The sequence below is a fragment of the Aricia agestis genome, chromosome 12, assembly GCF_905147365.1.
Source record: "Aricia agestis chromosome 12, ilAriAges1.1, whole genome shotgun sequence".
NCBI classification, from domain to species: domain Eukaryota; kingdom Metazoa; phylum Arthropoda; class Insecta; order Lepidoptera; family Lycaenidae; genus Aricia; species Aricia agestis.
Window position 1 is genome coordinate 11,404,490 of NC_056417.1, and position 25,037 is coordinate 11,429,526.

At 36.5% G+C, this 25,037-nt stretch overlaps 2 protein-coding genes across 5 annotated transcripts in view; one reads left to right on the forward strand and one right to left on the reverse strand.

The window, feature by feature from the left end:
- The first annotated feature begins 1,771 nt into the window (after positions 1-1,771).
- On the forward strand, positions 1,772-19,353 carry LOC121732757 (WD repeat-containing protein 3). Its single transcript, XM_042122713.1, has 17 exons — positions 1,772-2,018; positions 2,153-2,362; positions 3,276-3,473; positions 3,631-3,804; positions 4,133-4,329; positions 4,914-5,134; positions 5,419-5,539; positions 14,366-14,564; positions 15,053-15,142; positions 15,325-15,462; positions 15,759-16,028; positions 16,531-16,695; positions 16,994-17,059; positions 17,290-17,447; positions 17,973-18,102; positions 18,270-18,362; positions 19,180-19,353. The coding sequence occupies exons 1-17, from the start codon at positions 1,848-1,850 to the stop codon at positions 19,321-19,323; spliced, it is 2,745 nt and encodes a 914-aa protein (XP_041978647.1). The 5' UTR covers positions 1,772-1,847; the 3' UTR covers positions 19,324-19,353.
- Positions 19,354-21,900: 2,547 nt separating this feature from the next.
- The window catches only part of LOC121732758, a 30,989-nt gene continuing 27,852 nt past the window's right edge, over positions 21,901-25,037 (reverse strand). For 2 of the 4 annotated variants that reach the window (XM_042122714.1, XM_042122718.1), the window contains exon 9: positions 21,901-24,496. In XM_042122714.1, coding sequence (XP_041978648.1) covers positions 24,407-24,496 — 90 coding nt within the window. In that variant the 3' untranslated portion in view covers positions 21,901-24,406. Of the gene's footprint in view, positions 24,497-24,757; positions 24,854-25,037 lie in introns of all 4 variants that reach the window. The other 2 variants (XM_042122716.1, XM_042122715.1) reach the window with 2 other exon arrangements.

Sequence of the window (25,037 nt, forward strand, 5' to 3'; positions counted from 1 at the left end):
TCCACGGACGTAAAAAAAGGTTCTATCTTTTATAGTTTAGACAGCGTACGCAAAATAAGTAACTTTTCCGGTTGATTTTTTACACCTTGTCTCCGAAAAACCCAAATATCATACGGAAATCTATTTTTTCCTAAATAAAATTTTGCCTATATTACTTGTGGATAATGTGGCTTTCGAATGGTGGAAGAATTTTAAAAATCGGTCTAGTAGTTTTCCTCTTTATAATATTAGTGTAGATAATATTAGTGTAGATAAATGATGTTCCTAAAAGTAATTTAGGTGATGGTTTTCCTTTAAAAATTAAAAAGGTTGTAGTATGTTTGTTGAACTAAGGAATTGTTAGATATACAATTTTAATAATAGTTATTCGTTCAGTAAAACAGTTTTGCAAATAACTTTAAATAGTATGCTGAATTACGTTAGTAACATAGAATATCATTGGCTGAATTCGCATTATTTAGGGTCACGGAGCTATCACTAAGAGGAGGTGTTGTAATCAAGTTTTCTTATGAAACGACGCGTGACAATTTGCATGGTGAGGGGGTGTCAAGCTCCGCCCACTTCTCAATATTTCATCTATCGGCTAAAAGCAAAACTACTAGCTTAGGTCGATGTTGATGTTACTACGTAGTTCAACTATCTTACACTAGATGTAATTTTGTCTTGAATATTATGGGACGTACTACGGCCCTGAATATTTTTTACGTTTCAAATAGTTATCATAGGTGACGACAGATGGCGGTTTATAAGTAATATCATAATAAAAGCTATATAATCACGGTTTTAGCTATTAAATATGTTTAAGACTAAGTGTATAATGGTTTTCAGTATTCAAGTATGATTATTGTAATAAACTTATGCAAAATTATACGCATTTACGTCTGTATTATCTTTCAAAGGTTTGGCCACGTAGTGTCAAGTAGTATAATTAACGCTGAAAGCTGAAATGTTCTAGAACTTTTATATTTAAATTACATTTAAAATTATTTCCAAATGAAATGTGATGATAATTATATTATTAGAACGTCTGTCTGAGTGTTTTCGACATTGTAAAACACAATACTTCATCCTTTCCTTGTTAAATACGCAGAAAACACCAATTTATTGGGAGTCTCGTTACGTGTGCACCTGACAAACACTGAAAGTGTACTGACTTAACCCCGACCCACAATGATGACGTCAGGACCTAGTTGAAAATCGTAGTGCACAGTTGCTTAGGCCAGCTCCTCTTTGTATGAGCTCCGTGTTTAGGGTGCATAATTAGTGTGTAAGTCAGTATTTTTGGTGAAACTTTCAAATATTTTGATCGAGAAAAGGGAATATACAGATATTGATTTAAATACATGCCTATTATAACTACACATTGTAACAGATGCTAAAAGTTTTAAATAAAGATAATTTTATCTTGCTTTATTTTCTATTCGTGGTTGACATTTCAATTTGGAAAAATATTTGAAAAATATTATTATTAATTATAACTGATAATTATAATAATAAGTAATAATTGCTATAAATAATGCTAATATATAAAACAAATACTATATATAAAAAACTAAATCTAAGTCAGAGGCTGCGGGCAATGTACCCAAGAGGCTGGCAGCATTACCTCGCTGTATCGCAAGACTGATACGTTGGCCGAGGTAAGCGCCAGGGATCGTTAGTTTTCTCAACCAGTCTTTGGGATTATTATTATTATTATTTGCTCAAAATGAAGGAACCTGTAAAGAAAACTAAATGTCATTTTGACATTGTCAAATGTCATAACAAAACAACGTGAGTTTTGGTTATTTTTGTTAGCAATAACCATGACTATTTTCTGATTTTAAGTTATTTAATCCACAGGAATAATGGGTTTAACAAAGCAATATCTGAGATATGCACCGAGTGGGACTTTTAACGTTATAGCAAGCCCAGATTGTAACAATTCCCACGTCTCGTTAAATGGTGTGAGCGGCAGGTATATCGCAGTAGGAGCATGTGAACATGTTTTTGTTTGGGATATGCGGCTCGGGGAGAAGGTATGTCTTATTTAATATTTGTTATACGTCATTTATCGTTCAATTTTAAGGAACCATAATAAAATCAAAAATACTCAACAAATATGTACATTGTACCTAAATTATTCCTAAATGAAAATTTTCATTGTTTTCAGGCACAAGTTATTCCGGGTGAGAATGTGATGGTATCACAGATAGCCGCAAGCCCCACTGGTAACCACATGGCCGTTGGTTATGTGGATGGCAATATCAATGTCTATGAGCTGACTAACAATGAGATAGTGTGTGTGTTCGCTGGCCACAAATCACCAGTAACCTGTATGGAGTACGATGAGCAAGGACATCGTATGGTATCTGGAGCTAAGGTATATCAAAGAAATTATAAAGTTAGGTTCAGTACCCTTGTCGTTTTTATGCATCCTAAAATCTTGATTACCCGGTAAGTGGTAACATTAATACAAACAAACAAATACACTTTATTGTGCACTAAAATTACAAAAATACTTAAATATAAAAAACAATATAAACAACAAATCAGATATGTACACAAAGGCATAATAATGTGGTTTTACTGTCTAAGGGGGGTATTACATTATCATATATATTGGATCATTTCTATGATCATATACATATAGGATCCAATATATATGATCATTTGATCATATCTGCATATTACATTATCATATTTCATTGATCCTATTTTACGTCATATGTGGTTTCAATACACAATGGAGAGCTCTAACGCTGACAGGTATTGACGTCAGGGTTACTAGATCTCAGAGAATTCGATTTGTCAAAAGACATCATCATTTTTAATATGGCTTGTTTTTTGTTATTTCAGCAAGATTATCCAAGTATATAATTAGAAAAATAATTACATTACATTATTTGAAACATATTAACGAACAAGAAGTTAAAAACTCTTTTTTATATTAAATAACTGGCAACACCTATTTCTATGACCGTATTGGATCCAATCTCTCAGCAAATGTCAAAAATCTATGATTAAGGAAGAAATGAATCATATGTCTATATTACATTATCCAATATCATTGACTCAATGATCTTGGATCCAATATATATGATAATCTAATATCCCCCTTAGTTACACTACAATGTTCATAAAGTCTTAGATGATAAAATATTTTTATGGTGCATTTTACAAGTATGCAAGACTTCTGAATAAAATTGCTAGAAAGTCACAAACACAATTATTAGACCTTAACTTATCATTCTGTTTAACATTGTAAGTGCAGTATATTATTATTCTTTTTTCAGGACACAGAAGTTATACTTTGGGATGTGGTATCTGAGACTGGTATTGCCAGATTCAGTGGCCACAAAGGTGTCATAACAAGTGTTTGTTTTATAAACGGCAAGAACTGTGTGATCAGTTCATCAAAAGACACATTTGTTAAGTTCTGGGACATAGAAACTAAACACTGCTTTAAAACTCTTGGTGGACATCAAACAGAGGTGAATATTATGTTCTATTTAAATACTTTTTAAATCAGGCTTGAATATTCTTGTCTTCTAAAAAAATTATAGGAACTCTTTCACTATCTAATAAGCATCAGACAGGTTGTTTTTTCTTTGTTCTTTTTTATTTTTAAAATAATGTATTCTATTACAGGTTTGGTCTGCAGTATTACTGAAAGAAGAAAGGTATTTGGTGACTGGCACTGTGGACCAACAGCTGCGAGTTTGGAAACTAAATTGGACAGACAAAATTAAAGAAGAAGACAAACTTGTACAGCAACTGGAGATTGTGAAGCTAGAGGAAACTGATGGAATGGAAGAAAGTTCTGTATGTTATGTATTTTTGATAAATGATAGCATGTAAAAACCCCTTAATAATAAAAAGATCCACACTCTATACAATATTAGTAAGCCAATTTTGAAACATTAAAAAAGTTACTAATTATTACAATATATTGTATACTTATTCAGAGTGATTTGATTTCCAGGTTACAAAATTACCAATGCACTTTGGCATAATTTAATTTTACACATTTTGTTTATTAATAAATTAGTCTTTATCTCTATTCTCCTCTATTGTTTTTATAAAGAGCTGCATATAGTGTTCTCATTACAGTTTCAAAGATAAATTTCTAAGTTTTCAGTTTTATTTGTAGATACTTCAATGTCACCAAGTGGGTACGCTCATAAGAGGCGGTAAAGGCAGAGTGGTGGGACTGGCGACAGACCCTGGACAGAGTGTGCTAGCGTGCTATGGCACTGACAACCTTCTAGAAATGTTCATGTTCTGTTCTGATGAGGAGGCCAAACAGAGAATGTCCAAAAGAGTGAAGAAGCAAAGGAAAAAGTTAAGGTAATCATTATTTGTGTTAAAATAACTGTAAATGTTTTAAATAACTTTTTTGTATTACGCCTTGCGCGCGGCTCTACAGTATGTCGCGGTAGTCGTGCATTTTCCCGCCATAAAAAGTATCCTTTGTAAAATTTGTATCCCTGGTAAAATTTGCCCAGTAGTTTCGGAACCTATTCTATTCAAAGAAACTATGTTGCATTAGATAGGGTAAATGACTAGTAGATTGGACAGTACCAGTCATTAGGAAAAGCACAAAAACACAATATTTATTAATGTTGCTTTAAAAATTGCCTGTTTTTGAAGTAAAAGAATGCCTGATTTTAAAGAAAAACAGGTAGTTTTTAAAGCAACCTTAATAAATATAGTGTTTTTGTGCTCTGTCCAATGACTAGAACTGTCCAATCACTAGTCATGTTCACGCTATTAACTACTTTTTATCTTTGCAAAGTGTATGTTAAGTAATGTCAACTGTACATACTTTACTATTTTTAACCGATTTCAAAAAAAGGAGGTGGTTTCTTAGTTCGACCGTATACATTATATATTAAGTTATGTTTAGTGGTTAATATTTTATAAAATTCTAGCAAACAAAAAGAAGCGGGAGAAGTGGACTCCGAGGCAGCAGATGTGTCGGAAGTGCTGACGTTATCCGACGAAGTTAGAAGGCTAACTTCTGTGAAGTTGTCAGCAAAGTTAAAGGCTGTATCTTTACTACTCGGTACCACAGGAGAGTTGAGAATTGGAGTGACATTGTCCACCAATACTCTGGAGTTACACAGCCTGGCTGTAACTGATGGCAGTGAAGGTTTGTGTTGTTTATTTGAAAAAGGAGGAGGTTCTGTTAACATATGATTGAGCCTAATCCTCTTTACTACATACTCCAGCTTCGGAAGTGGGTGGGGACTATTAAGAGTGGTTGATAATGATTTATTTAATATGAAATACTCATGTAAAATGTTGTTAAAAATGTTAAATAAGTAAATTAGAATTGTAGCAATTATTTAAAAATTATTTCAAGGCATCCTTGAGATTACAAAATAATTTAATACAAAATAACTTAATAATTATAAATAATGTTTTTTTTTTCAGTCAAGTGCCTGAAACAAATAACGCAGCCGGGTCATCAGAAGGAGCCGCGATGCATCGCTATCAGCTCTGACAACCTTGCCATACTGTCCGCGGCCGCAGATTCCGTTAAACTTTGGAACAGGTAACTATTGAAATATGTAATTTGAACGGGTTATACAAGTAACATTGACTTGACACTAACATTACTATAGTTTGTGCGTTCTAAGATGATATGGGTGTACTGACCTCCATTATACAAGTACGCTTGTCTGATGATACCCTTTGAAATGACAGCTATTTTTTGTGCCTATTTGAAGCGGAATCAGCTCCCCCATTATTAGGGATAGGAACTAAATTTGACGTAAAAATGACGTTTGAAAGTCGCCACCATGTCGCCATATTGGCGCTGATAGCAGTAGTGGGAGTATTTGGAACTAATACTAGTGATGTACAACTCTTTTCTATTATCGATGAAATGTTTCCAGATTCAGATAATGTCGACCATTAGGACAAAAATATTAAATTGAATAATACAAACGCTACATATTTGTATTAAAGATTACAGACTTCCTCTCCGTAATTCAGATACCGTCGCCGTACTGTACCGAGTTGCCGTCTTTTTTTAATGACCCCGACCTTATAAATAAACACTTCATTAATGTTCCCGGTACTTCACTGAATTCACACTCCTACATAACATATTTTGAAACCCATAAATATACCGACGCTGTGTTTAGTATTAATAATATTAACTTAGAGAATTTCATTACTATATTGAAACAGTTAAAATCAAATGCAGAAGGATATGATTCAATTACATTAGATATGATCTTTATGACGCTACCATATACATTAAATACTATACTTGCAATTATTAATAGTTCTATAGAAACTACAACTTTTCCAGATGTATGGAAACATGCAATAGTTCGTCCAATACCAAAAATTAATAACATTTTTCGTAGATAACGTGAAGTAGCAGTACCTATCTATAATCCATTTATTTTTACCAGTTAGCACTATGAAAAACTAAAAACAAAACTGAAGATAAGCTTCTAAAGAAAACTTTGTTGTATTGTATTTTCTAATTTTATTTCTAATATTATCAAAGTAGTGCTACAGTGTATCGTATAAAGCTGAACAAATCTGAATAAGTGTTCTGTCTGATTAGACCCTAACTAATCTCATCATATCTATACTAATATTATAAAGAGGTAAACTTTGTTTGTGTGTTTAATTGTAATGAATAGGCTCAAAAACTACTGGACCGATTTTAAAAATTCTTTCACCATTCGAAAGCTACATTATTTATGAGTAACATAGGCTACTTTTTATTTTGTAAAATATAGGGTTCCGTAAGATATTTCAGTTTTTCGGAAACAACCAGAAAATTTACTTATTTTGCGTACGCTGCCTAAACTATAAAAGATAGAACCATACAATGTTCTAAATAAATGTAGATCTTATAAATATCTACAAAAATGTCCGCGACACACTATACCTATCTATGTCAAGTGAGGCACAACAACCATTTTTTTATTTAAAAATCTTGATTTTTTGGACTACATTTAAACGCATTTAATTTACTCATGCTAATAATCATATCAAAATAAATTATTTCATCTCTAAGTACAGTTTATGTAGACAATATTTGGTCTTTGATTGATTAAAATTGGACGTTTGGTTTAGAAGTTATGGCGAAATTAAAATATTGCGATTTACGCCCGTTAAGAAGTGGGCGCTGCTACCAAGGCGGGGTCGGGGGTGCGCTCGCGGCAGAGGAGTTGATCTATTCAGATCTATTCAGAGTATTGACTATTGAGTTGTAATGTAGATCTATCAGTAGTATCGACGGAGAGCTGACGACCAAATCAGCCATGTAGCTTCAGCTGTGTTAAAACTCCGTTAGCTACTTCCCTGAACAACCCTTTCTGATAATTTGCGTGCTGGCAGGCTGTGGGCGGTGGGTGGGGAATGTATAACGTGAAGGATTATATAGGCTATTTTTTGTGGACCAATTTGTCTGTGTAATTAGATATTTACGTGGGAGAAGCCGCGCCGAAAGTCTAATAATAATATAAAAGTTCCCTATTTATTTATGGATCTAGCAAGCCAATTTTTATCGACTTACCATATCTCATTTGATTTTCGCCATTTTGGCGCTGATTGCAGAAGTGCGAGGGAAATTAACTAATTGGATAGATAATGCGATCCATAAATAAATATGGAACGTTTGAATACATTTTTTTATTGGGGTGGAGTAGGTAAGGTATTTATAAATAATAAAAATATATGTGCGATACTTTAACATTATATTTTATTAGTTACCGTTACACAGTTACAGTCTGTCAAGAAAGAGTAGACGCTGAAATAAATTTTCCAAACATAATCACGATCAAATGGTAGTTTTGCGCCTTGTATTTTCACAAAGAACGTTTGTACACTTCAAATAGTAACGGCAAGCGGTAGTAGCAATTTTCGGACGCCAACCAGGCTTTTCAATTTTTTTCAACCGTAATTCCAGTATTCCTTCGTCAGACGGAAACCTGTCAATTATTTTAATAGCATAATATGTATTTGATTATAAAAATCGGTTATCGGAGATTTCAATACAATTATTATAGATAAGTTTTATCGACAGAAAACTCCAGAACTATTGAATTTTATTGTTTATCAAAAATCGGTAAAACAAACGTAAATATGTGGTGAATATGGTATAATAAGATTAGTGCCACATTTTTAAGTGCCTATATTATCAATAAAAGTTTAATATCGTTTTCTCTAAGTAATTAAATCATTTAAATAATTAAAGCTGAATATATTGAGATAAATTATATAAAATTGTGCTAATACATACAGTTTATTAAATAATAATTGTTTGTGGAACTCTATGTGAAGTGCAACACTGTCACCAGACACCACCCACCAGCTGACTTATCATACAGTGAACCACAAGTACTGTTTCTAGTTACTATCTTCGATTATTATTGTCAATCATGTCACAAATGCACGAAATTATTAAGGCGCAACAGAGTCTTGAGGAGCTTGTGACCAGGAAGATGGACGAGCTTCATGCCCAGCTACAGAGTGGCTCCGCCAAGGATACTGTAGCCAAGGTTGCTGAGGAGTTTTGCACGTTTCGAGAACTAACATTCTCTATGCTCGGCCTCCTTCGCAAGCAGATCTCAGAATGTACCAAGACTGTTGATGCAATGGAGTCTAGATCACGAAGGAAAACTCTCATTTTTGCTGGTGTCCCGGAACAAAATGGTGAAAATTGCTCAGCCAATATTATGAGAATTATTCACAGTCAACTTGGACTTCCAGATATCCCATCTTGTTCTTAGAAGGCATGTCATCGGTTGGGCAGCATTGAGCCAAGCAAGATACGTCCGATACTGGCTAAATTCTCTACACTTGACACAAAGAATGTAGTTTGGAGGGCCAAATCTAAGTTGAAAGGGACTCCTACTACAGTAAAGGAGTTCTTGACAAAGGCGAGGCAGGCTGTGTTTGGCAAGGCGAGGCTGCATTTTGGTGTAAGGGCCTGCTGGACACAAGATGGTGTAATTGTTATCAAGACGGCAGACGGAAAGCGTCATAAGGTGCTGTGTTTAGAAGAGCTTCAGCCCCTGGTGACGAAATATCCAAAGGCATCATCAGCGGTCTCTTCCATGGTTAAAGAGTAGAGTAAATATTACACCTTTGTATTGTTCTTAGTCATTTGTCAGTGTTTCACTTATTTACATTATTATGCTTATTGTTGTCTGTATTCCTGTGTTTGTGTTGTAAACTTTCTTTCTTTCATCGTGTTTTATCATAATATTAGGGTTACTGGTTAGTTTTGTCGGTATATATTAATTTTTTAGCAAATTTTACAATAAAAATATCAGATTCACTCTTCTTCTTCTTTTAAAAATGGCCGCCTCGGTGAGTTGCCAATGTCAGAGTGGCTCCATTAGTCGTGACAGGTGACAGAGAACGTCACAAAATCAACTGTCATAATTCAAATGTCAATACTCTGCTACTCTGACAAATGACATTTCTTTTTTTTTTCTGCTCTGTTGGTATGTGCAATGTACATGTCATTTATCGGCTGTTTTTTTTTTTTTTTTTATTACTTGGGTTAGTTTAAGACGTGATGTCTAAACATTCAGTTTTCAAAGTAATTGCTTTCTTTTTGTAATAATTGTGTTTTGACATGCTAAGCAGCTTCAGTGGTAAAATTAAAACAATGACCGTATTACAATAGTTTACAACATGCAAAATTATAGTTAGTATTATATAAGCCTGTTAGTCAGTTGGCGGGTGGTACATACATGCAAAGTATAGTATTAATATTAGTAATTCTTTTTTAGTTTTAATTTAGCATATATTAATATTTCATTATTATCAATATTATTATTATAGTATTATATTTTTATATTATTTTATTTATTTTAATATTTATATAACATCTATGTCCGATAGTGATTCGTTTTACTCTGCCAATGAAACAAGTTTATTGTCTAATGATGAAAGTTCTGACTTTACTAGTTACACGCTCGGTGAAATCCTACACCAGAATTTCAATGTAACACAAAGTAGTGGCGTCCTTAACATCTGTCACATAAATGCTCAAAGTGTACCTAGTCACTTTAGTGACTTGATCGAAACTTTTTCTGGGAATAACGTTCATGCCATCCTGATTTCTGAGAGCTGGTTTAAACCTCACCTTCTCTCAACGTCATACGCTCTGCCTGGCTACATCCTAATTCGAAATGACCGAATCGGTAGGCGCGGCGGAGGGGTCGCCATCTATCTACGGAGTGATCTGTCACATAAAATAATAGCCGCTTCTCCATCTGACGGTTCCTCTGCTGTAGAGTACATTTTCATTGAGGTCCTTGTCAAGGGAGCTAAATTGGCTCTTGGAGTAGTTTACTGTCCCCCGTCTGTTGAATATGTTTCGGAGTTAGAACCTGTCTTGGAAGCATTGAGTTCGGAATATGCACATCATGTCATTATGGGTGATTTTAATACTAACCTTCTGAACCTATCCTGTCCTCGTTCCCAAAAACTCTCCCATTTAGTAGAATCAGTCAGTCTTCATCTTTTGCCACTCTCCGCCACTCATCATAACATTACTGGAGATGATACCTGGCTTGATTTGATCCTTACCTCTAATCCATCCTTAGTTCAAGCCCACGGTCAACATCCCGCTCCTGGTTTTTCCCACCATGACCTAATCTTTATCACCTATAACCTTAAACCGCCAAAACCATCGCCAAGAATTATTTTTAAGCGTTGTTATGGGAGGGTCGATATGGAACAATTAAGAATCGACGCGTCTAAAATCGATTGGGAACCATTGTACGATGCGCCTACCATCGATAGGAAAGTTTTGATCTTCAACGACATCTTGAAAAAACTGTACGATTCTCACGCTCCTCTAAAGAAAGTCAAGCTCAAACATCCGCCAGCTCCTTGGTTGACTTCAGAAATTCGAGAAGTGATGAGGCGTAGGGACTGTGCATATAGGAAGTTTAAAAGAAATCGATCGATGTCCAATTGGGATAACTTTAAGTCAGCCAGGAATCGTTGTAACCAGATGATACGTAATGCTAAACGCCGCCATATTTTCGAAAACGTAGCTTCTCTATCCCCTCCTAATATTTGGAAATTCCTTGGAACTATTGGTGTTGGAAAGTCGCAAGAACTTTTGGAACTACCCAGTTCCATTAGCCTTGACGATTTAAACCTCCATTTTTCCTCCACAGTTACACTGGATGATCATACAAAATTCCAGACCATTAGTTACCTTAACCGTTTATCTCGTCCTAATTTAGACCCCTTTCAGTTTTCACCAGTTGCTTTAGACGAGATCGACAAGACCATCAAGTCCATAGTATCTAAAGCAGTAGGCTGTGATGACATTAGTCGTCGCATGATCACGACCATCCAAGACGAACTTCTACCAGCCATCTCCCACATTATAAATTACTCCCTTATTTCCTCAGAATTCCCAAATCTATGGCGAAAAGCATTTGTACGCCCACTTCCAAAAATCCCTAATCCAACTGATCCTTCACATTTTCGTCCTATCTCCATTCTTCCCTTCCTATCAAAGGTTCTCGAAGCTTGTGTCCATAAGCAGCTGTCCGGGTTTGTGTTCAGAAATAATTTGCTTTCCCCACTTCAATCGGGATTCAGGCCTGGACATAGCACAACCTCTGCTCTGTTAAAAGTAACAGGTGATATAAGAGCTGGTTTTGAGAACTCTTTGATTACCATATTAGTGCTGGTAGACTTCTCTAACGCATTTAATCATGTCAATCATGACATCCTACTGGCAGCACTCTCTGGACTTCCGATTTCGTCTGAAGTACTTACTTGGATTTCCTCCTATCTTCGTGGTCGTCAGCAGTCGGTACGTACGGAGAGCGCATCGTCCGAGTGGTGCAATCTCGACGCTGGCGTTCCACAAGGCGGTATTTTATCTCCCCTACTTTTCTGTATTTTCATAAATCTACTCACTAAAAGACTTCATATTGCGTATCATCTATATGCGGACGACCTACAACTCTATATCCAGGCAGGATTAGATCAGTTATCAGCAGCCATCGCAGAATTAAACGAGGTTTTAAAGGCAATAAAAGACTGGTGTGATAACTTTGGATTATCAGTAAATCCCGCAAAATGCCAGGCAATGGTGTTGGGTAGTTCAAGATGCTTGTGTAAAGTGGACACAGGCGCTCTTCCACCTGTTATCTACAATGGTTCTGTAATTGCTTTTAGTACAAGCGTAAAAGATCTTGGTTTACATATCGATTCCTCTCTGACTTGGCAATCCCATGTTTCTAATGTGTCCAGCAAAGTCACTAACATACTACGATCCTTCTACCGGCTTAAAAATTTCCTTCCCACTCCGGTCAAGACCTTGCTGGTCCAGTCCCTTATCTTTCCTATAATTGACTATGGTGACGTGTGCTATTTAGATCTTAATGCCGACAAACTCGATAAACTCGACCGATTGTTTAATAATTGCCTCCGATTCATATTCAACCTTAGAAAATACGACCATGTTTCTTCGTATCGCTCCAAGCTACACTGGTTACCAGTACGTCAGCGCCGCTCTGTGCGGGCACTGTGTGTGCTATATTCACTGCTGCATCATCCCCATACTCCCGAATATCTCGCCCCTCACTTTCAATACCGTTGCAGCAGGCACGATAAAAACCTTCGATCCACTTCAAATCAGCTTTTAAGTTGCCCTTCCCACAAGTCAAGTTCCGTCCACTCTTCTTTTAATATCCAGGCTATTCTCCTCTGGAACGCTCTTCCTCCGGAAATCAGGATGTCAAAAACCAGAGACACTTTTAAGCGCAGGGTACGTGAGTTTTACTTGAAACAGTTGGCAGACTCTTAGTTTTCATAATTTATGGCATAAATTAATATTTATAATTTTTTTAGCATCATCATTGATCAACTATATATTATTATTATTATATACCTATTATATAATATTTTATATTGTATGGTTATTGGTTTTATTTATATATAATTTTATGTGTGATAATATGTATATTATAAGTAAGTATAGTATCATATTATACAATAAGTATATATTTTATAAGTATAATATATATTTATTATTTTTTTCTGTCTTTTATCCTTTTTTTTTCCTTTCCTTTCAATTCGACTGGCACCTATACAACTTTGTCCTTGTATCGCCCAAAGGTTGACTGGTAGATAATGCCATAAGGCATTAAGTCCACCTTTGTATATATGTGCATAAAGTTTTTAAAATAAAAAAAAAATATATATCGTAGAAATGAGCTGTTAAAATCACTTACTTGTGAAATGTAACCCCACATCCCTTTTTGTATTTTATTTACTGTTTTACATAACATACACCCTTTCATAGTTTAACTATGAACTACTACCACTTATTTATATATTACTTAATCGCGTAAAACCATTTAAAACACTTTAAAAACACGAAAACAATTCGAATGATTAAGCCATAGAGAATTATAATACATACATGGTTATTGGTTACCAATGGTTACGTCAAATTTAGTTCTCTGTCCTAATAATGGGGGCGCTGATTCCGCTTCAAATGGCACAAAATAAAAGTGGGTATCATAGATCCAGCGTACTTGTATAATGGAGATCAGTGTATGGGTGACAGTTTTCATGTTCCTTGCTACGGGTTTTTTTACAAGAAAACAAAAAAAAAACAAAATGTAATAAATTATATTCCATCTACAAAAACAAATGTTTCCTATAATTAAAATGAATAAAAATGAAAAGATGCTAAATGCTCACCTATTAATAAAAATTATAAATATTAACTGTGAAATAGGAGTATAAAATTATTGTAATGAAAACATTTGAAAAATGTCATATGCATGAAACGGAACTTATGTCAATAGAGATTGACTCTGTTGAATCGAAATCAAATCGATAAAAAAGGGCGGCCATCTTAAATCGTCGGCACCACTGAAATTTCAGTACGAAATCGATAATTTCGATTGCAATTCCTTTACGAAGTGATTCGATATTTTTAAACTATCGATTAATATTTGTTAGGTAACTTCTCTATTATTGTCAATATGTCAATGTGTCACGCATATCATCATAAAACGCACAAACTATAAGTAACATTTAACTGCTGCACTCAAAGACGAATATCAATTACTTGACCGAATTAGCTGAACAATTTGATACAAGCCCCATTATCTGTCATACTCTTCATTAAATTGAAGTTTAATAAATGATCATCCTTAAATGCCACTATGAGTGGCAATAAGTCTGTAATCTACCTATAATATACATTTCTCATAAGACACAAAGGTTGTATTTTTCATTCCTACAATTGAAATCGGCCGAAAGTGTGTTCTAATTTCTGAAACATACAGTTTCAATTATATTTTAACAAGCACATAAAAAAACCAAAATACCAATTGTCTATGGATATCAACAGGACGAGTCAGACGTGCGTGCGAACCATAGACACGGGCGTGCGTCCCCTTAGTGCCTGTTTCGCGCCGGGCGACCGTCACGCGCTCGTCGGTTGCGCGGACGGCTCCGTGCTACTCCTAGACGTGGCCTCCGCGAAGATTCTAGAAAAAGTTCCCGCGCATTCCACCGACTGCACCGCTGTTGGACTCACGCCTGATATGGTATGGAATTAAAAATAATATATTTTAGGGTTCCAGGGCTAATTGGCAATAAACAGAACCCTCATGGATTTGTCATGTTTGTGTAACTGTCCGTATGTATGTCACAGCTATCTTACTTTTTCTTAACCATGGATGCAATTCCTTCATTATCAGTCATATGCATTTTAAATTAAACATATCATATAAATAGTATTATTATTAAAGCTGCATTTATAGTAGAACTTTTAATAATGTTGCCAGCTTCAATTTAAATTCGATAGCCTAGCTGAAAATGCAGTTATTAATTACCCGCATAACTGTGTTAATTATGTTAGTTTGGTAAAGATTTGAACTGTAAATTATTTGAATAGTCAATTATCTGATGGTTGATGCCACTGATAATTTTATAAACAACTACTACTATAGTGCGTCAATAAAAACTTATCTAAGTCTGTGACTTAACACAATATGGTTATAAAGTTGACTTGTATATTCTGTTAATATTTCAGCAAGGTTGCTACACCGGAGGCGGTGATAAAACGGTGAAGTTATGGCGATTCGAATTGATCGTAGATCCAACAGGAGAATCTAATGCAAAGGTAATATTTTGTAAGCAATAAGAATTAAAACATCTCCATTTCTTGGAAATTTTAATGTTATTCCTTTGATATTAAAATACAACTTAGCTTTTCCCAGTGTTGCTACAATAAAAAAATTAATGGCTCCCGCACAGGGGTTATTTAATAATCAAGTTTTAAATGTGCTCTTTTATTGTTACTAGGTGTTGTCTATGCTGCACACGCGAACTCTTGAGCTAGAGGAAACGGTCACAGCGGTTAAAATTAGCCCCAACGGAAAGTTTATTGCTGTCGCTCTTCTAGACTCTACTGTCAAAATCTTTTTCTTGGATACTTTTAAGGTAATCATTGTTATAATACATATTCATTACTGTTGTGACAAAAACATATAAACATACTGGATATGGTATATGATGTTGTATTCTTGTTATATGATGTTGAAAAGTTGCTTGCTAGACAAGAAAAAAAATGTTTAGCTTATTCATTGTGTATTATTTTTGTATAAAAACTTACTTAATGTTTTATACAAAAAATCCTATCACCAAAAATACAATAAAATGTAAGACATACAATTGTATACCTTTTTAGTATGCAAAATATAATATTAACAACTTCTTAACTATCCTACTTTTCACAGTTCTACCTATCCCTGTACGGTCACAAGCTGCCGGTGCTATGTCTGGACATGAGCTACGATTCCACGCTTATAGCTACCGGTTCGGCCGACCGCAACGTCAAGATATGGGGCATGGACTTCGGTGACTGTCACCGGTCGATATTCGCTCACAACGACTCCGTGACGTCACTGCAGTTTGTGCCGAACACACACTACTTCTTCACTGCGTCTAAGGACGGAAAAGTCAAGCAGTGGGACGCGGATACGTATGATAATATTATCACGTTGAATGTGAGTTTTGGTTTTTAACACACTTTTATTAACTTGGGCTGTATGTATGTACGGAATCTTTGAGCATGATTTTTACCTATCTCCTGTAGTCTAATTAATTCGAAACTTTGCATACGTATTAAGAGTAAATGATAATGTAATTATTTTTAAAATTTTTGAAAATAAACGTGATTTTTTTAATTGGATACATGCTTTCTTACTTACAAAAATATGTAGACGTTTTTATATAGACCAGTGGTAACCAACCACGAATATACTTTGATCGCATCTCAGGAGTAGCCAAAAGACAAGCGAAATCGGTCTAATAGGATATAGGACCCGCGACAAAATAACTAATTAATTACAGGAGGGTAGGAGTAGGTGATATTCCAATTCCCCAGGCAAAGCGGGAGACAACTAAATTATAATGAACATGTGCTGCTATTTGACAGATTCGGTGATGTTATACAAAAGCTCATAATATGTATTTTGTGTTGAGTTGACATCAGTGGCGTATTCTCAGGGTCACGTGGGCGGGTGCAGCGGCGTGGCGGTGGGCGCTGGCGGGTTATACGCAGCGTCGTGCGGTGCGGACGGCGCGTTGCGTCTCATATCGCGGACGGAGGAGCCGCTAGTGCTGGGTGATACTGACGAGGCGGACGAACCACTGGCGACGGGGGAGCAACATGTACGTATACTTCCTTAAGGACAAGTGGGCGGGTGTTAGGGGCGTGGCGGTGGGAGGTGGCGCTGCGTCTTATATCGCGGACGGAAGAGCCGCTAGTGCTGGGGGATACTGACGAGGCGGACGAACTGCTGGCAACGGACAGTTTTAATGGTAAAGATATTTACGCAAAGCATTAAAAATGTTTTAAGATACATATCTAGTGATATTTTCTTACATGAAATCAATTTCATTCTAGCCATGATAAAAATAATATTACATCTTCCCCATTACAGCTATTGAAACGTATTTTTTTCAACAGGCCCCCGTGCCCGGTCTGCCAGGACTGGTGATGCCGACAAAGAAAACTCTCGGAGCAGAAAAAGCTGTAAGTATTGATTTTTATTATAATCAAGTTAATTTAACTCTGGAACGAACTGTCACCAGCCGTATTTCCGGACCAACACGAACTGCAAACTTTCAAGAAGAGAGCGTATTCCCTTAAAAGGCTGGCAACGCACCTGCAGCTCTTCTAATGTTGCGAGTGTCCATGGGTGATGGTAGTTGATTTCCATCAGGTGACCCGTAAATAAATATGTATATGTATGTAATTTTCAGGCGGACTCAATAATCGAGTGTCTATCAGTGGGTTCGGAGTACACGCGCGAGTGTAAGGAGTCGCGCGGCCCCGTGCAGCCGCCGTTACTGATGGCCGCCTACAACTGTAGCACCGCAGAGGACTTCTTCGTTGAGACTATTAAAAGGATACGATCTAGGTAACACACCTTTAGGCCTCTGCCTCGAAGTCAGCGGGCAGCGGGGCGGTGACGGCGGCGGCGTGGGAGCGGCACGTTCCAATGTATAGATTTATATAGACTGGTTCTCGAAAACAGCGGTGCAGCGCGCTGCTTACTAGACGGCTACTCACGCCGCCGCCACCGCTCCCGCCCCGCTGCCCGCAAAATTCGAGGCTGAGGCCTTAGAACGATGGCATATTGCTTCGTTGCGGCAATGCGATAAATGCTAGGAACAACATCATTGTTCGTACTCAAACGTTACCATAACAATGGTTATTGGTCAGCGTTGACGCTACGGCATCGGAATGGGCAATGACCTCTTAAGTAAGCTTCTAAGAGCTAATCGTGCTCATGTATGGCTAAACAGCTTACCTTTATTAGCAGCTAATAGAAGGCATAACTCCGTTGAGCGAATACAATGTCTGCGTAGTGTAAAAATATACTTTTATTTTACCCCATGTAGAACCGTAACGAAACCACGCCAACAAAACCGTAACATTTCAGTGACTTAGAGGAGGCGCTGCTGCTGCTGCCGCTGAGTGCTGCGAGCGACATGGTGCGGCTGCTGCCCGCCGTGCTAGACCGGGGCGACCACGCCGAGCTGTTCGCCAGACTTGCTATATTCCTGCTCAAGGTTTGAGCTTGTTTTAAAATTGTGTTGCCCAATGCCCATGAATATTGAAACTGTTGCAGTGTAATTTATTAAAAAGATATTGTCCATAAATATTAAATAAAAAGAAATATATATTGTTTCTTTTAAAATTATTCAAAAAAAATATATTTTATCAATATTCATTTTAGGTACACCATGCGCCGCTCGTAGCGAATCAGTCGCTGCTAAAATACATCATACAGATACAAGCCAAAGCCACCATGAGACTCAACGAATTGAGGGTAAGTTTTTTTTATGTTTGCTTACAAAACCTATTCTATGTAATTTCCCTGGGAACTAGCAGTAAAAACAGAGTAGACAGAACTAAGGAGTATCTCGACTTCAAACAAACGGGCGAATATACGCGAGTTGGGCGCGACTGTCACTTTCAACATGTTTCACAATGCTGAATAACGCAATGAGGGTGTTTACACACGGCGCCGCAGCGGCAGCGGCACCGCGGCGGTGCCGCTGCCGCTGCGGCGCCGTGTGTAAACCATGAAGTTAATATACCTACTCTTTTTTTGACGTCCAGTCGGCACGTGCCGCACGTTGACATTTTAATCTCATAGAAAGCATGGTTGTGTAAGTGTATACATACACATATTTTTACACACAGATGAAACCAATTTCGGTTTCGTTTGATAGCTCGTGATTGTTGCTCTATTCCGCTAGGTATATTAGCTTTATGGTGTAAACAGCCTAAGCCCGGCCGCACATTGTCCGAATTCTGATCAGAAACAGTTGAATTTCGCCGGACAGCCACCCCGCACACTATCCGAAATATCCTTCCGGCGAGTTCGAGCTCACTCGGCTCAGTACAAAATGTAAGAGACAGCGCGGACGTTCAACTGTTTCTGATCGGAAATTTCGGACAATGTGCGGCCGGGCTAATACGGGGCGCGCCCGCCGATGTGACATACTACGTCAAACGTATCGAGATCTCTTCTGAGTCTGCCTACTCGTTAGTTCTGTTTACTCTGGTTAAAACGTTGAGTAACAGACATATAATATTAGTTTTGCACTGAATCGTTAATACGCAAATTAACTTTAAATTAGGACATGGTGGGTTTCAACGTGCACGCACTGCAGTGGGCGTGGCGCGAGTGTGACGTCACCGAGACCGCATTCCGCGACGCCAGCGTGCGGCACAAGCGCCGCGCACGCAGAGCGGTCAAGCGGCCCATTGTCACTGTCACTTAGATTAATTATTAATATATTGTAATTAATACATGCTGTTGTTTTATTTTAATTTAACGTTGGACAATTGGTAGATTAAGCCCCAATTTCACCAACGTCTTTTAGTGCTAACAGCTTGTTAAAATGTCAAGTCTTCTCTTTCATTCATAAGAAAAACGAAAGAGGTAACGTGATACTAATTCGAGCGTTAAATTTAACAGTCGTTGGTGAAATTGGGGCTAATAGTTTCAAACGTCCAGTACGTTCACATTGGATGTATGTGTCACTTGACGTCACCACTAATTCCACTAGAATAACGGGGAGTACAATAAAAAAGCTTGTTTTTTTTTGTAGCTGCTATATTTTATTTGTAAAAAAATATCCTACTCACTACATAGCCAATATATCAGTTAAAATTTTAATAATTTAAGTATCCATCCCTGCGTAGTCACATTTTATCATCTATACAACAATAATAATGCATGAGTATTCCATCGCCGCACACAATTATCACTCTGATAATTTATGCTGAAACTTACGAACACTCAACAATCAACATTTATGGTCCATAAGCTTAGAAAGTAGACATTTACACTATTAGATTAGTATGAGATTTAGAAGGGAATAAATTTGTATTGAGATTGAAACTTCACGGAAGATCTTATTACTACAATACGGAATGGTTATTGTAATACTAAGCCCATAATCTGTTTTAAAATTATACGGTTTTTTTTATAAGACTATTCATTTTGCAAAAAAGTTTTGTATCTATCTTGTAATTTATGGTACATAATATATATTTGGTACTGCAGTAGTTTTATCATTGACAAAAGTATTGAATTACTTATCTATACAGGAGAAAGATATTTAGATTATGAGCTGAATTTTACAATGTTGTAAGTTGTAATTGACAATGTTAAAGATATTATGCGGAAAAATTATTGCGTACATGTTCTCTACATATCACAATATTATTGCTTTTGGGAATACACACAGATATAATAGCACATATTCTTTACACACACTCAAAAATAGCCCAGCTTAGCGAGCATACCTTCAGATTGCTTCGATAAAAACATTATACATATTATTTATTATGCGTCTATATCGATAATTTTAAGTAATATACTTTTTATAATAAATTGAAAATTTCAGAGATTCACTTAATTTATGTAATACTTTATTATTGTTATTTGTAATTTACATGTAGTTTTAGGTTAAGTATATAATAATTGTACTTAGTTCAAACTTGAAAACTGAATAAATATTTTGTAAACTGAATAATATGAATAAGAGGAGGACTATATTTATAATTTTAATGTAATGCTAGATGTAGACTAGACCGTGGATACTATAGATTTTTTAAAAATTATTATTACTTTAGTTACTGCCAAGTTATAAAATGCTTTATTTTTAACACAATTTGAATTATATTATCAGGTTCAAGTGTTGTTAGAAACCTTTAAGAACGAAGCAATCATTTGCTAAAGGTTGTATCACCTATATAGCTCCAAAATGTCTTATCCTTGCAGCATTTGAATCTGATAATAAAGGCATGATTTATCTCGTATAATCTACGTCTAGCATTAGAAGTTAGGGCTTAGGAGCGGCAATAAAAATTGAAAAAAAGCAATCTTTTCAGTCTTTGAAGTTATAAGTAATTTTACGTACAACTTTAACATTTCAGCATAAATTACGATACATTAGCATTACTAGGGCCAACTTACACCAGTTTAGAATTTCCATCTCTATCGTTTTTCATACTTATGAAAGAGAAGGAATATTATAAAAGTGACCGAGACTGGGCCAAGTGAGCCCTAGTATATCAGAATACAGTAAACAAAGAACTCACAAACACATGCTTGTTAGAGTAAAACAACACAACCGGTTTGTTAGTGCCTACATTAATTATTCATTATACATATTACATAATATTGTTCACAAACTAACTAAACTGTAACCTAAATGTTTTTTGTTTAGAATTATTGCATTTGGAACGAATTAAAATAATTTTCAAATCAGTAATACACATTTGCGTATATAAGGTAATTTTAACGGAATCAAAATATAAATGTGCAAAAATCTATGTTATGCATTAAGTTTTTTTCTGAACAGAGCAATTTATGGTATCAACGGAACATATATTTTAAAGCTCCTATGGAAAACTTAATTATTTAATTCACCTTATATTTTTCATACGAGAGGAGATTTCTAAACGCCGACCAAAGTACCCAACTTTTGGCACTTAAGAAAATCCTATCGTTGGAGTTCCTTACTTTTGCCAACGATTGGGTACTTAGCCGTATAATATTTAGCATTCGATAATTACATTCATATACGAGATTCATCTTCACGGTAAAATGATAAAACTATATACTAACAATGTACAGAGTTACGTTCGATCAAAATAATACTGTCACTACTGCACGCAGCAAGGTTAGTGAGGGATAGAGTCTGAGGCTGGACTTATATGCGGCGGCGCGAACCACCAAACCGCGCATTCAGGCAGACACATATAAATAGCCGCGTACTGACCAAGGGAGCGGCCTCGCGAGGCAGCTTCGGACATTTGCCGCTTTTCTGACATGCCTCGCCCGTTTGCCTCGGGTGAGGCATGTCTTGACCGACCGAGGATTTGCCTCGCGAGGCTGCTCGCTCAGTCAGTACGCGGCTAATCAAGCCTAACATGAATACTACAATCGATTCTAAAATAATCACAAAACAAGGCCCTACACATATTCGCGACTTAGCACTTGGGATTCATTTAGATCTGGCGAAGCTATTAAGAATAACCAACTCTTTTAACAAGAGGGTAATTTTTGTACAAGAAAACTTGTTATTTAAGTAGTCGCCGTCACTTATCGTGCTAAGTCATAAGTCATAACCTAATACAATCATGTGTTCTCATATAATTTTATATTTACAGAGAGCGAAGTTAGAAATTAGAGAGCACAATTTTGAGACATACCACTTATTCAATTTCTTATTGTCAAGACCGTTTAGGTATACAGAAGATACTCTACGCGGACCTAGCGCTAGAGTTTGTGCTGTTTTATCCACAGAACCAAACAATTTAGTTTAACGGCGGTAGATGGCGCTGCTCGTATTTTTTTAATCTTACCACGATGAAACAGCACAAAACCCTCGCACTAGGCCAATCCAATAACGGATAAATAATCTCAATTTTAAAGCTTCATAAATATCATCCACAGAAGTAATTCTAATACATACAAGCTGCAACGGAAATCGGCGAGTCGTTCGCTCGCTTAAAAATATCACAATGTCTCATAGACTGCACTACTGGCCCGTGGGGATTCCGTAATAAATAAATTAATACTAAATTAAGTAGAGACGTAAGTTAAGGACGGTGACAAAAGATTAAAATAGAATTGGCAAAAAAAAAACAATACAGCCGTGATTAGAAATAATATAAATGCTCCTCGCTTTTAACACAAATTATTTACAAAACTGACCACAATGAGGTGATACCGGTAAAATATACCCAAAATAATGCCACGACGATTTGGTTCTACGTATACGACCACCCGGACCGAGCGACGCGACGTCGGCTTGCAACACTCCTCTACGACTAAATACAAACTAATGACTTAAAGTACGGCATCGATTAATAAAAGTCATCAACTCGAATACAAAACTAAACTTCACGGGAACTAACTTATCTACTGGCTTACGATAAATTCGACGACGTCGCTTAAGTATATTAGGGGAGACTTATTGCTTCGTGTGTTCCATCAAAATATAATCGCCTGAGAATACTTATATTTTAAATACTGACCGAAATGGGGAAATAAATAACTATCGATTTACGCCTTTTCGTTACCGCTAAATAATAACATTTACAATATCTTATCAATATAATCTTAACCTACGCGAATACTTGCGTCCTGCAATAGGTAACCGTAAATATAATTTCATCAATATCAAGAGAGCATTATAAGGCAAGGATTGGTTTAGGATCGATTTAATTCAATCGATATCAAACCACTAATCGATATTGGAAATTCGATTTTTAATCGCGAACCGATCGAGTGATCCGTATCATTCGTATCGATTCGTTCATAATACGTTCTTTATCACAAGAGGAATATAATGTATTGATAGTTATACTGAAACGAATACATCTTATACATGAAATATTTGAGCCCTAAATTGAAATTTTAGTCTTAAATATATTTGTCATTTTTCAACGTAAACTTAATAATCAAATTGAAATCCTACTATGAAACTCACTATTATAATGCCCAGAATATAATCTATTTAAAACTACGGATTCGTGTTTGGAGATTCTAATAAAACTGTTACTTTGAATATTACAGGTATAATAAAATATGTTTTCTGTGCCTTCGGATTCTGTTACAAAAATATCTATCTGTAAGTTTTGTGTATAAGTTCTATTTTTAAATCAGTTCGATTTTTTTTTCTAAAAAGTAGGTGCTGGTAATGAAATCAATAATAGTAGTTTCGTGTTATTAGAAACGAGTACTACTTATAGTTGAATCGTAAAATCATACTTTAATCAAGAGATTTTTGGAGAATAAAAATATTTTTTAAGTAAGCAGGTTAAGGTATGGTGCCTAATCGAGAGATTCCGAAAATTCTTTTTTTTTATTGTAACAAGGAGACAAATATATCTCACTCTAGATGACGGCTCGGCAGTTTGCCGATCACGAACTAAGCGCACTTAGATTCTTTACTTCCAGTCTATATGTAATGCCCATTATTTATACAACCGGAAACTATATTATGATGCACTGCATCACTAAAATGAAGGTGCGAATGTACTATGGTCCCACTTCCCCCGTGCGAGAGAAACGTAGCCTGAATCGGGACATCACAGTCACGGTGTAGGCCTAACTTTAAAATAATCAGGTTTCTAATCAACAGGTGCTTTCCACTATCGACTTTAGAATATAATAACGATCATCGAGTAGCTTAATAGAGTAATACTCGAACATCGATTCCACTTTTACTCGATTAAACTATTAAATAAAATCGATTCGTAATCGATTCTATCGGATTTTGCGTCACAGAGTAAAATCTATATGGTATCTGCGGGTAACTGGGTGCTGTCGCACGCGCTTGTCGGTCAGTGCGTCTCTTCTGCGGCGACGTGACTCGCCACGAGGTTTAGCGGCGCGTCGTCATATTCTGGCATACTGCGCCCTACCTGTAGCCCCTGTAGGAAAACGCTTGAGTTAGGATCTAATATTCATTAAAGACACAATATAACTTGTGATTTCTTATTTTTTTTAATATTTCAATACTTTAGAAACTAAAGAAATCACAAAATAAACTTGAAAATGTTATGCACAATAATCTGTTTAATGCCTGTGCACACATACGTATAAACACATTGGCAAACACATGCGTAAATATTAGCTTATTTATTGAAAAAAAATCGGCGTTGCGACCATTTTATTTACGAGCGTACACGTACTTGTGCGGGCTGGTCGCGCGGCGCGTACGCATGTAGTGCGGCTAGCAGGTTGGGTTGCAGCTGTCTGCGTAGGGCCGCTAGCACCGCCTCCTCCGCCTCGCATGTGGCCCCGCCTCCAGCGGTACTGCCGGAGCGACGCGACTATGTGGTGATTAGTATAGTACGGATGTCATACCTGTGCGGGCTGGTCTCGCGGCGCGTACGCATGTAGTGCGGCTGGCAGGTTGGGTTGCAGCTGTCTGCGTAGGGCCGCTAGCACCGCCTCCTCCGCGCCGCCTTC

Bases quoted from the DNA above. Each gene is read 5' to 3' on its own strand.
- LOC121732757 (XM_042122713.1), top strand. From the start codon at position 1,848: ATGGGTTTAACAAAGCAATATCTGAGATATGCACCGAGTGGGACTTTT. The intron at 5,135-5,418 runs GTTTGTGTTGTT...TTTTTTTTTCAG, and splicing joins TGTAACTGATGGCAGTGAAG to TCAAGTGCCTGAAACAAATA. The intron at 15,463-15,758 runs GTAATCATTGTT...TACTTTTCACAG, and splicing joins TTTTCTTGGATACTTTTAAG to TTCTACCTATCCCTGTACGG.